We start from the raw sequence: 12,405 nt of genomic DNA, 5'->3' as shown, positions 1-12,405 counted from the left end.
AATGTCAAGAGGAAAAGTGATGTGCAGTAGATACGGCACGGCACCAAAGAGTATATAAAAAAATGCACGGCACCATTAAATCAAGGTGATCTTTATTTATTCTTATTTTGAAATATTGGGTATTCGGAGTATCACAAGAATCTTTACTTCCTTTCATAGAACCAGTATAATTTCAATTAGCCAGATTATGTTTTTTTTAAGAATTTCGCTTTTTTTTATTCTGCGCTAATGAATTCGCGTACGATTACGAGTAGTCATGAAATTCTTCACTGTTTCTTTAAATCGATTTAGGTTTGCGTTCCAATCGAATTTCACTGCTACTGCACACTAACACTAAAATGTTTACACACACCACGAACATCACTAGGCTGACATATTGCATATAACATTGCATTGACCACAGAGATCAGACATATTTTGACATCTACATTTGATATAACCTAAATTGTAATTTGTTTTTTTGACATTTTTTCTTGTTGGAAAAACAGATTGAGTTGCAATTTGCTAAATACATGAATGTTTGCAGTTAATAAATTAGATAGGTTTCTGTTGAGGATCTTTAGGATTAATTTCTGTCAACTTGTAGATATTTAGACTAAAACAGATACAACTTATGAACAAAAGGGTATAATAAATGATGGATTCTTCGTCGATAGTTAGTTTCAACAATGACTCCACTTATCAGACCACGCTAAAAGGTGATGTGAGTGTACATGAATTAGCCTTGCACGCAATGCGTGATCGATGTTTACTACTGCAACGAAGATTAAGTACTTTAGAAAATGATAACATGAAGTTAAAACTAGATATATCTAAAAGAAGTTCTCCTTACATTCCGTTGCAAGAAGACGAGAAATTAAGACTTCATCAACAAATAGCGGAGCTTAATAAGCAAAAGTCGCAACTTATGCATCATGTTTTTATGGTTTCATGTGAGAATAAAAACTTGTGGAATAAAATTTCGACTTTGAAGCGTTCAGAGAAACCACCAAGAGAAGGACTGAAACAACCTCTGCTACGCACAAACACATATGTAAATAACACATTAAGGTCGAGTTCCAATTGTCAAGAAAAATATTCAGAATCAAGTTTAGAAGAAATATCTCTAAAACTAATAAACAGTTACATTCAAGAGAAATCACAATTGGTAGAGCAATATGAACAAATGTCTCAGCTTCAAGAAATAGATGATGATATACTAAATGTTGATTCCATAGGTTTTACATATATAGATGACCCAGCATTTGATTCATTGAAAGAAATACACAATCAAACAGAGAAATTACATAATTTAAAAAAGGAGATAGAACTACAAGAAAAAGATTTAAAACTAGTATTATCTAAAGTGGAGTCTGTTCTACTCGGTAATTATTTTGGAAGATGTCTATTATATTTTGAAAGGCTTAGCTGAAAAATAAATGCTCTGTAATAGAATTTTAATATGATCTGTAAATAATGTGATAAAAAAAATATTCAGGTTTTTTAGGTTTAATGTAATTTCTTATAATTTCAGAAGGTTACAAATGTCCATCATGCGCAGCGAACAAATTGAAACAAATAACTACAGAGGACAAAGAAGTTGAAACAAGTACAAGTCTTGTTGATCTAGCTACAATAGAGTCTCAAAATTTCAATGAAAACAGCACATCATTAGTTCAGAATGCTTCAGAGTATGATGCAAATAGTGACATCGCTGAACCTTATGACAAAATGTGTCCAATATGCGGTGAAACTTTTAAAAAGCATATTGAGTTTTCAATATTTCAATCTCATGTAGAACAACACTTTATTGGTGAAACCGAAGATTCTTTCAATTTAAATAATGGTCACAATTCTTTTGAAAATGTCATGTGATGCTGATATTTAAAAAATAATTAAAACCTGTGATTAAATTATTTAAATTTTTGTGAGACATTATAATAAATTAAATATAAACAACTTATCTAGTGTCAGCACAGATTAGTTGCAAGCCCTTCATGGGACTTTCTTAAGGGCATTGCATTTGTCAGTGTGAAGGGTCGTGCGAAATAATACTAATCCCACTCACCTTGAAGAAGGGCCCTGATGGGTTCAAAGCTAGTTTGTGCCAACACCTGATAAATGCTAGAATGTTAGCTGTTTTATATTTATTTTAGAACAATAATGTAAACATAACTGCAATAATACATTTTCTCTTTTATAGTTAAGTAATTTATTAAATTGAGTATGTTTGTATGATGGTGCAGATGTAGTTTTAGGATATAGCTTTGCAGTTATTTTATCTGTGGTGGAGGATTAAAATAATGGTTGAGATAATTAGAAAATTACAGCACATCTTATTTCAAATTTTATGCAGGACTTTTATTATATCTTAATTTAAAATAATAGTATAAAAATGTAATGAATATTTTTCTCTGACTAATGTTATTAATAACATGTCAGATCAGTTGGACAGTAGTATTCAAAATCAACTGCCATATTGAAAACGCTAAGCCGCCAGGGAAACAAATCCACTGTAGTATGTTTTTTTTTTTCAAAAACAAAAGAATTGATTTATTAAACAAAGTCGTAAAGGATTCTATCCAACTATTAATTAACCTTTCAATCAAAGATATCCAATAGAAGTGAATCAATATTTTTTGTGACTTAACTAGGAAAGATGGTGGAATCATAATTATATTTTTATGATTTAAAAACATTCCATTTCATATAAGATGTTGCCTGCCAGTATTAGACATTCTTGTAAATATTATAAATTTTAAACTTTGAATAAATAATTATGATACATTTTTAAAAGTATTTTTAATGATTTAAAACTACAAATTAATTACAGTTTCTACAATATATGTAAATTTAAGCTAAGTCAGTTGGTTTGACATCTGTGGAGTCAGATGGCTGTTGAGTTGATTTCTGCAGAAGGTTTTTACTGAACCATTGTGGTCTTTCTTTCTTCATCTCTACTATTCTTTTACCATTCCAAAACTCCTTGGGCTGTAAATTAAAATAATGTATTTAAAGATAACAATGTTAGTGTAAGTTGTAACAAAATTAAACAGGCAACACATACTCCTGTAAATTTGTTATTTGTAAGTTCATAAATGTCTGTTTTGTGTCACGGTATCATATGACTTGCCATATTCCTTGCCACTACAATTTGTTAATATGTATAAACATAATTGAATTCTCAGTTTAAAATAAATAAAGGTTATTACCGTATCAGGAGGATTTTCTCCTTCATAAAGCACAATGACATCTTTTTCAATAGGGCTATTGCCTAATTTCTCCTGTATTTTAGCTTGAATCTCTTTTGTTTCTATTTCAACTTTTTTGTAGCAATGTTCTGAAAGAAATGAAGTAACATTTAGAGAAGATAACATTTGTAATAGACTTTCATAAAAATCTCTCTGGGGGAGCAGATGTGCTGCTAAATCTATCATCTTTTTTACAGATCCGCTCAGAGCATTTTTACACATGCATAACTTCACATCATAATCACATAATATCTGCTAACAAAAAGATATATTTATAAACATTGTGTATTACCGCAAAGGCGTCCCCGCTCATGATGATGTCCACATTCATTACATACTTTGATATTAGTTTTAGGGACAAGCATTTTCCATACATATTCTGGATAACCATACTTTCTTTTCAGTCTCTTCTCAATGGTTCTCCTAAATTTGGGAACAGCCAGAAGAAAACCATCTCCAACTATGTCCTTAATAGAAAAACTTTTCTTAGGATGTGTTGGTTGTTTCTCATATATTTGAACTAAAGCTAATTCTGAAAAATAGTAAATAACAAGTTTATCATTGCCTGCATACATGTATTGTTGCGACCTTAATAAGAATGATATAATTGTGTTTTTATATGGATTAAGTAATATAGAAACATAAATAAACTCAGTATACCTTTTGGTGGATGGCCAAACAAGTGAAGTACATTTCTTTCAATTGTCTTTAGGACGTTTAGCATATACCCAAATCGCGGTAACATCTTCAGTACACTGTATATGTATGTTTTTGAGGTTGAAAGAAGTTAAACAATAACTAAGGTTTTGAATCTAAACCTGACAAAATTGTAATCTATTTTAGGTTATGTGTCAGATCATGTTCATAGTGCATAGCAGTGCCTAAATAGTACAGGATAAAGATTTTTTTAGGTTTTTATGGCCTGGTAGCTGAACCTGTAATGCCTGTTAGCTGCTGTAAGCCAACAGGATAAAGTGCAAAAATTTCGTAAATTTTATAATCCTATCACAAAAAAAAATTATTCCACCAAGTTTACTACAAGACATCAAATCCTAAAATTTTAAAGAGTTTCAAAAAGAACGAAAGTAAAAACAGGAATTGTTGAAAATGCCAACAAACCTTTTTAAAAGAAGTAGCAAGAGTATTTTAGTTTAATTTACAAACTTTCGATATGACAACACCAAAAAACATGGCCGTTGACAATCAGCTGGTTAAGTGGGGAGAAAAAGGCACAGCGCTTATGTGCTATGTGTGTTATGTAGTTCATGTCCGCAAGCGTCTCGTAGCAGTTGTAGCTATGGCGTGTTTAAGTCCGAGTAGGCTCTGTGCTCGTGTTCAAGATAAGTTAATGTGTCAATTTGGACATAAAGTTCGAAGGCAAACTGTATTTGTGAAACTCAAACCTCCAGGACCAACTCCATTGCGGATATTTGGACGAACATGTCAGGTTAGAAAGCCTCATATTTCAAAATATTTCTCTTAATTTTATGAATTACAATCAATAACTACATAATTTAATTAGCGACGTTCGATGATTTTTCATAACAATACATCTCATATATACTCATTCATTCAAGTATTTTTTACATAACATTATGACATTTAACCTAAAAGTCAGCTGATCTATATTTTTAGCAATCGAATTACAATTATTTAGTGTGGATAAATTTGAAAATCTATGACATTTTTGTAAATTATTAGTGAGAAGCAGGTCGAACATGCATTGGAAATTTTAAAAGTGAAATCTTCTCAAGTCCGCGGCACGTCAGTCGGTACAAGTTTGTTGAGTTTGACAACCAATTTTCTCTGTTCATAACTTTTACTTTCTGCAAACAAAACCATTGATTAAATATTGAATTAGTTTCTTATAAGAAGTTATAACTGTTTGCGTCTATATTATGTGACTATTTTGCTACCAAAATATATCGATATATTCTCTGCATTTCATACATAAATTTACATGGTATTACAAAATGAAAGTAGTATGGTATACAATTAGAAATACCGATGTTTAGAGATATTTGGGGTAGTCTGTAAATAGTTGGCGTTGGCGAGTCCGTGGCCAGTAGTATGCGGCGCGTCGTGCTTTCTCGCGCGGCGTGCGAGCATGCGATGTAAAATCTCCAGTCACACAAAACTTTCTAAGCAACAATTATTTTTCGCATTAATATTTCATTTGCACCTTCGATAGCTATTGAATTACTCGTCGATTTCTTTACGTATGACGTCCTCATTTACACCGTTTGATAATAGGGAAAATACAATATTTCAAAAATGTTTCCTGCTAATAGGTACAGTTATCCGTTGCTACAAATGACATCTCTTAATACAATACAATGAGGTAAACAATTAAATTAATTGCAAGTTTAATCAAAAACAAATAAAAACAGAAATAGACAGATTTTTATAGCATGACACGATAATAAAAATCGAAACATTTGATAAAGATAAATTATTATTTAATGATGTGCTTGTTATTAACAAATTAATTGTCCATCAACCATTTTCATAATTCATTTTAGAAGTTTGCTTGGTTGCTTTACCACCCAAGAAACTATAGCGGCATTTTCTATGTTGACAGTAACCATTAACTAGTGACTAGTACAGAGGTATGTAGGTTAAAATATATTAGAAGTTATGAACACTAATATCCGTTTGTAATGGTGTAGCTGTAATTATTTTTATTAAGGTCTAATCGTGACCTACACGAGACTAAGAGTGAATGAACGTTATTTGTTTACGCGGCAGTCCAAGCGGCATCACACGCTGGCCGACTGTTAGTGAAAGTTGTGAGAGATTCGTTGAATTTTTAATAGCGCCAAATCTGGGTAAGTAACCTGTCGTGCTAAGGAGTGTTGTAGCCTTTCTTCTTTCATACTGGTCTATTTTTCGAACATTGACCCCGTTAGCTATTCCAAGTCACCGTGTCTTTGATTTTGATCTGCGCACCGTCCTTGACTGATTAAGTAAGAATTTTGTAAAAGCGTCGCTTTATCTACCGGAAAATGTAGGTTATAATAGTTTGAATTTAAATGTAGGTATTTAAATTACTAAGCAGTCGAACAGGACGTAGGGTGATTATTTAGAAATGACAATATTGATTTTGTCTCGACATCGGTCGTCGATGTGCCAACGCTAGAGTTTGCGTTAGCAAACGGAATTTAATGAAAATGCGGTTTGTTAAGCAAGTAACTAATTGTCATTAGTTAGTTTCTATTACTGGTAGTTATTTAGGCAAACGAATCGCTCGAGTGGGCATGCCGTACGTAACGTCCTGCGTAAATGAAGCTCACTAGAAATGCGGAACACATAGCTATTTGTTCAGTCGACATCATTGTATAAGAGTTTGCGGCAACGCACACTACATAGCATATGTTATTTTCTACTTACAACATTTTCTTCAATTCTCAATTACGTGCTGACAATACAAAAGGGCGTGGCGAGGTGGAAAATGTTTTAAACCATCAAGCTCAATCATACAATGTGTAAAGTGTGCATAATATTTCATACAAGACTTTATTGAATGCCTTAATCTAGAAAAATAAGCTTACATTATTTCTTTAAACACACTTCACACACTACATCAGTTCTTGAAATAGCTTTGTATATCTTAATAATAAGTTGAAATAATTGAGCTTCATTGAACATATTCCACTTGCCCGCGACTTCATCCGCGCGGAATAAAAAGAACAGTGGCAGAATTTATTAAATTGGTTCAGTCGTTTCTGAACCATTGAATGAAAACAAGCAGTCAAATCTTTCCTCTTTATGTTGTTAGTATAGAAATACTGCCAAATGACTACTATATAATAGTTTTTCTATTTCTAAACGAACGAATCAACGAATATTCAAATGGTTTTTCGCAATAACGAATCTTATTATTATTCACCGAGCTAATATGTCGATTTTTACTATAGTTTATGTTGTGTAAGACAGAACGAGCTTTATGGGCCCGGGGAGATTGTGAAATGATTAAACTTGACATCACGGATATGATTACAAATTTTTGAACTTATACGTATCTCGATTATTTAAATAAGCTCCTACGACCTTTGATAATTTTAAATAATCAGAGAAATACTGTCTACTTTTCCGCAGTTTGATCTTTCAAATATGAAGGGCAGCCCAAATCGAAATACCTCTAACCGAGATAGACCTAGTATTATAATAAATACTAATATTTCTTGCCCGGGGTACAGTTAAGTAAATACTCTACCGTTGTCTTATAAGGTCGTTTTATTTATAGAATTTGTAAAAATGTGAAATTTGATTTGGTCGTCATGTGATCGGCTGCAAATTGCGCAGGTTTGTCCAGCCCGTCACCAACTAAACATGTCAAATATATTCTTAATAAGTAGCCGCAACGTCGGTTACCACTTACTAGACGTCCTTGCGGCTGCTGAGCTAGCCGGGTGTATTGAGCAACAGTGTTTCGGTCGGTACACGCAAACAATGAACTCATCAGTGTCTATAAGTATGATATTAATTGCTCACGTCTACGTCTTTTGATAAGGGTCGTCCTATTCTTATGCGTTTGCAAATATGTATGACATGTGTTGAGTTTTAAATTAATGTATATATTTTTCTATTATCTGATTTGATATTTTCAAGTTATATATAGGAGGTAAAATTTTCTCCTATATATAAATATACGGCAGCACATATGACAGCTCTAAAGATTTTGAATTCTGATTTATATGTTCTGTTCACCTGCCTTACTTGGTGGTGATAGATATTAGATTACGAGTTATATTTGAGTTGAAACGAGTGATAAAAATGTTTGTTAATAATATTTGTTACACTCTTTTCCACTATACCTAATAAATAGTATTAATTATTCAACTTTGTATGATACGATTTCTACTCGATATCTTTATGTATTTCCACAAAAACAAAATTGTGTTAATAAGCATCTGAAAACGAATTTCATTTCTTCCGTTTACGTAAATCCAGATTTTCCCCCTTTCTGGGTATTGGCAAGCAAAGCAAAAGTTCATGGGCATACTCATTAAGTACAATACAAGTTACATGTGAAATGTTTTCGGGTTTTGAGACCGTAACGAAGTCAAGTTTTGCAACGTGCAGAGAGTAGACCTGTAATCCGCGCCTTATGATCATTTCTACAAAGTCAATTATGTCTAAATGTACAGTTAACATCACTATTTGAGAGATAATTGTTTAACGCAATTCTTGAAGTGTGTAAAAAAAATTAAATCACCAGACTGTTGCGAAGCCTATATTTTTAAGACTATTCCATCAGAAACTAATATGCATATCCGAATCCGAAAGTTAATCTAAATTATGTACACACATTTTTTACATAGACAATAGGTATCAATTGTCAGTTTAGTAATTCGAAGCGCTATAAGTATAGATGAAAGGCTCCTTCTGGTGGGGTTAAAGCCCTCACAGTAGGACTGACGCCAATGTTACTGACATTTAAAACTCAAGAAATATTGTGACATTGGCACTCGATTAAGTAATGACCCGTTGCTTCGTTTCGAGTTACTTAGTATTGACAAATTTTTATTGTGTATATTGTCATATAGTAGAATTCATATCTCCTTTCAGAATATAAAATTTAACCTTCTCTATATTTGTCATAAGGCTAATTTCAATTGTTTGATCAGATAGCTAAGACAACGGTTTTTATTGATGAAATAAAAGTCCGCTCCGGCTATCTCACTGAGTAACATGACTCAAAGATCGATACTAAAATAATATTAATCTTCAAAATAAATCAATAAAATGCGCTGTCTGCCCTTGAAAGCGACCTCTTGATGCTGTGTCGTGATCTTTGTCCCACTTGCTCGCTCCAAACGCTGTTATTAGGTGGTGTGTTTAAGGTAATTACTCCACCTCCACAGTAAACGTATCGGCGACTCTATCTTAATAAATCTTACAGTTGTGTCAGTACTTACTGGCTACCTAATGTCGATATTTAATGCTGTTGTAAAAACATATATTAATGCATTGTGTTAAGTTTCTATAAGTTTATTATTTCTTATACGGAAGAAATTGAGATAATCGCTATCTTTTGATTTCTCTATAATGTTAACTTTAATAACTCATTTCAGCCTTTAAAACCATACATTTAAGATGTCATTAAGTGATTGCAGAAAATTTTCGATTTTACGGAAGTATCGGTAAGGAATTTATAATAGTTTTCCGGGTCAATCCTTTGTGTCTTTACAATAACTCATTGAAGCGTTTATTAAGCATTTATAGTTGTCGCATTTGCCGGTAATGTACGATGTTTTTGTCTCTTAGTGACATTTTATGATTGTAATGAAAGTGATGATTAATATCGGTACAAGTGGTACTTTATATGATGATGCCAAATAAAGACCCCGGTAGCGATTAAATTGCATTTCGTCCGAAGGTCGAAGGATGAAAGAATTTCCGGGACACATACCTTGACATTTGTGACATCACTTATTGTGATTCCCCGTAATAATTTCCCTTTACATCCACTGTAGTAAACAAAATTGTTATTATTCGTATCTTTTCAAAGTTCACATTTCTTAAGGATTTGTGTCATGTTTTTCTTCTGTAGGTATACTGTTCTTGACCTTCAGAAAAAGAAAGAAGTTATTTCCGGGACATGTTACACAAACAAAGCCATAAGCTATGTTGTTTAAATATGGATATATTGAAAATATATCGGATGCATTATATTGAAAAATTTTGACTTCGCTATTTATACAAGTTAATTTTTTTTTACATCGCATGCCAGCGAACAATTATATCTAATATCAAAATAATTGACGGTATTGACCCTCTTTACGTACACTTCTGGCAATGACAACTTGTTTACTTAACTGCGATCGTTTATTTTGTATAATATTCTAACGCGTTTAAGTCTTTTTGTTTACCCAAACCTTCACGTGCTACACAATGCTACGCACATTGTAGCTGTTATTTATTACGCACGATTTCTTAATGCGTAGCGCTTATTTGAACATTTCATAGCCTTTATTGGTATGCTTTTTTAATCATTTATTTTAATCATTGTCATATGTAGTCATGGCAGCCACTTCTTGGGTTTTTAAAATGTGCATTATAAAAACCATAATACGTGCATAGACTGTAATGGTTGATGATCGTCAGCGATCGGGGAATTCCGGGCTATAAATAGGACTGTTGTTAAGATAAACTTTTACTGGAACATAAAACTTTGCGGACATGCAGTTTTATAGAGAATTTTAATTTTATAGTTTGTTTTTATGTATGGTTCCCAGGAATGCTGTTTCTCGTAAATGAAAATGCTTTTTAACATTTTAAAATGAAGTGTTTAATCTTTTTGCACATGCATATGGATTTGGATATGCTTGATTGATATTAAGTTAAAGTTCTATAATTATGATAACATTATCAAATCAAAATACGTAATATGGTCGATATTGTAGAATTTAAGGAAAAGTTTTGACATATCCTTCGCTGTAGGTTACATTAAAACGTAACTAATTATAAGATTACTATGTGGATTTAAAAATAAAATACCTATGCAAATATTAATTAAACAAATGCGAAATGCCATTTTAACATATTAGAAATTAATAATTCAAGTAGAAAAAGATATTTGATAAAAAAAATGGTTAATGTTTTAATACGTTTCAAGTAGACAACATTTTATAAAGAACGATTCTAGAGCATTTTACCATGAACTTTTCTATAGCAGCACGGAATTAAGATGTAAATTTTATCATGATTTGTAACAAAGGTGTGACAAAGCGAGCAAACGGTGTTTAATGAAGGTGTCGTTAATAATTAATGAGTGGGGTTACGTGGCACTGGCGACGAATACGGCACGTGTCAATCGACGCTGGCTTCTATTTTAAGCGACGTCCGCGGTCGCTCCTCGGGTTCGAAACTCTCACTTTCTATCATGCTTTAATTATTATGTGCGTCCGTAGACACATGCAATTTTACGTGCGGCAATGTTGTTCATCAATTTACATTACGTACGGTTTTTTTCGTTTAATATTTTAGCAGCACATGGGTTCCTGTCAGAGCTGCATACTCGCCGCGACTGCGTGACCGCATCTAGGACGTAAAAAGTCATTTGCATTACCAGTAATTGATATTCTAACATTATTCTTGTTTAGTTTAGTTTGAGTTCGTAACGAGCATTATGCGATGCGTTAGTGTTGAATAACGTAGCATAACAGTGATATGTTCAGTTTTTAATACTTAAATACTTCAAAAGGAATAATCAAACGCGACACGAAGCTCTACGTAAGAAATAGATAACATATGTACGTCTTTTGTAGACTGGACAGCGTTCGTCGCATTATTTATTCAAATCTGAATATGAAAGGTCTACGATCGTCTACGACGTTAAAATTACACGTCCTGATCTTTCGGACATAAATTCAAAGGTAAATCTTTAACTTTAGATATGTTTGCATTTGTTAAGCAACCATCAAATAACAGCACCGCGTTTTATTTTTGGTTAACAAATTAAAGAAGTATTCAAGGTAAAATAAATATTGACTAAAATATTGTTTGTTCATTTTCATCACTTAATATTTAAGTTATGTCCCAATTAAAATAATTCTAGTAATTGATTGCAAAAAAAATAAAAAAAATATTAACTTAGAGTTTCAGAAATTCAGTGGAAGTAACTGGGCTTAAGACTAAGGTCGAAGTTTGAAATGCCACCTCAAAGGAGTTTTCATTATTCAAATGTTTATGATTTAATTTTTTTATTACTGAACAAGTTAACCTATATAAACAAATCGTTGAACAAATATTGATTTACGTACATTTACAATGGCTTTGTTTGCATTAATTTAATATTTAAATTTTGTAGGACTTAATAATACGTTCAAATAAGGATGGTAGCGTTAACATAGGTGCCAGGCAACATTGTTATGACGTGCGTGAAATCGTATGGAAGTAATTAATATTCACGTCACGATAAGTCGAGGATGTTGCCCAAATATTAGGCTTGAGCTCAATTTCGTACTCCAATACTTTGTCTATCTGAGGCGTGTATCCAACGGAAGATTTTATTTTGTATGAAATCTTAAATTAAACATATTATTAGAACATTAGGAAGATATATGTGAGTGTTACAAAGTACAGCTTTTAAATTAAAACGCAAAGCTAACGTATTTTGTGTGACAAATAAAGATAACCGTAGGCGAAAAAAACTGGTTAGTGAATGAAA

At 32.3% G+C, this 12,405-nt stretch overlaps 3 protein-coding genes across 4 annotated transcripts in view; 2 read left to right on the top strand and 1 right to left on the bottom strand.

The window, feature by feature from the left end:
• Nucleotides 1–124: 124 nt before the first annotated feature.
• Nucleotides 125–2,769, top strand: spn-F (C2H2-type zinc binding domain-containing protein spindle-F). The gene is made up of 2 exons (XM_013316775.1): nucleotides 125–1,364; nucleotides 1,514–2,769. Exons 1-2 carry the CDS (start codon nucleotides 635–637, stop codon nucleotides 1,852–1,854), a joined length of 1,071 nt encoding a protein of 356 aa, XP_013172229.1. The 5' UTR covers nucleotides 125–634; the 3' UTR covers nucleotides 1,855–2,769.
• mRpL32 (mitochondrial ribosomal protein L32) lies at nucleotides 2,765–4,051 on the bottom strand. Its single transcript, NM_001311876.1, is given in 4 exon segments — nucleotides 2,765–2,970; nucleotides 3,192–3,319; nucleotides 3,523–3,762; nucleotides 3,891–4,051. Coding segments are annotated over 4 exon segments (591 nt in total). The 5' UTR covers nucleotides 3,976–4,051; the 3' UTR covers nucleotides 2,765–2,832.
• Nucleotides 4,052–4,450: 399 nt separating this feature from the next.
• The window catches only part of qless (decaprenyl diphosphate synthase subunit 1 qless), a 37,830-nt gene continuing 29,875 nt past the window's right edge, over nucleotides 4,451–12,405 (top strand). Inside the window, exon 1 of one of the 2 annotated variants that reach the window (XM_013316486.1) lies at nucleotides 4,451–4,677. In XM_013316486.1, the coding sequence (XP_013171940.1) occupies nucleotides 4,471–4,677 (207 nt within the window). In that variant the 5' untranslated portion in view covers nucleotides 4,451–4,470. Of the gene's footprint in view, nucleotides 4,678–6,039; nucleotides 6,059–12,405 lie in introns of those variants that run through there. The other variant, XM_013316495.1, reaches the window with a different exon arrangement.

This window comes from Papilio xuthus, unplaced genomic scaffold (assembly GCF_000836235.2).
Source record: "Papilio xuthus unplaced genomic scaffold, Pxut_1.1 DF829129.1, whole genome shotgun sequence".
Classification (NCBI taxonomy): Eukaryota; Metazoa; Arthropoda; class Insecta; order Lepidoptera; family Papilionidae; genus Papilio; species Papilio xuthus.
Note: the sequence above shows the minus strand (reverse complement) of the source record. Positions and strands in the feature narration are given on the sequence as shown.

Coding starts and splice junctions, on each gene's coding strand:
- spn-F (XM_013316775.1), top strand. CDS start 635: ATGATGGATTCTTCGTCGATAGTTAGTTTCAACAATGACTCCACTTAT. Junction 1,365..1,513: donor AGTGGAGTCTGTTCTACTCG/GTAATTATTTTG, acceptor TTATAATTTCAG/AAGGTTACAAATGTCCATCA.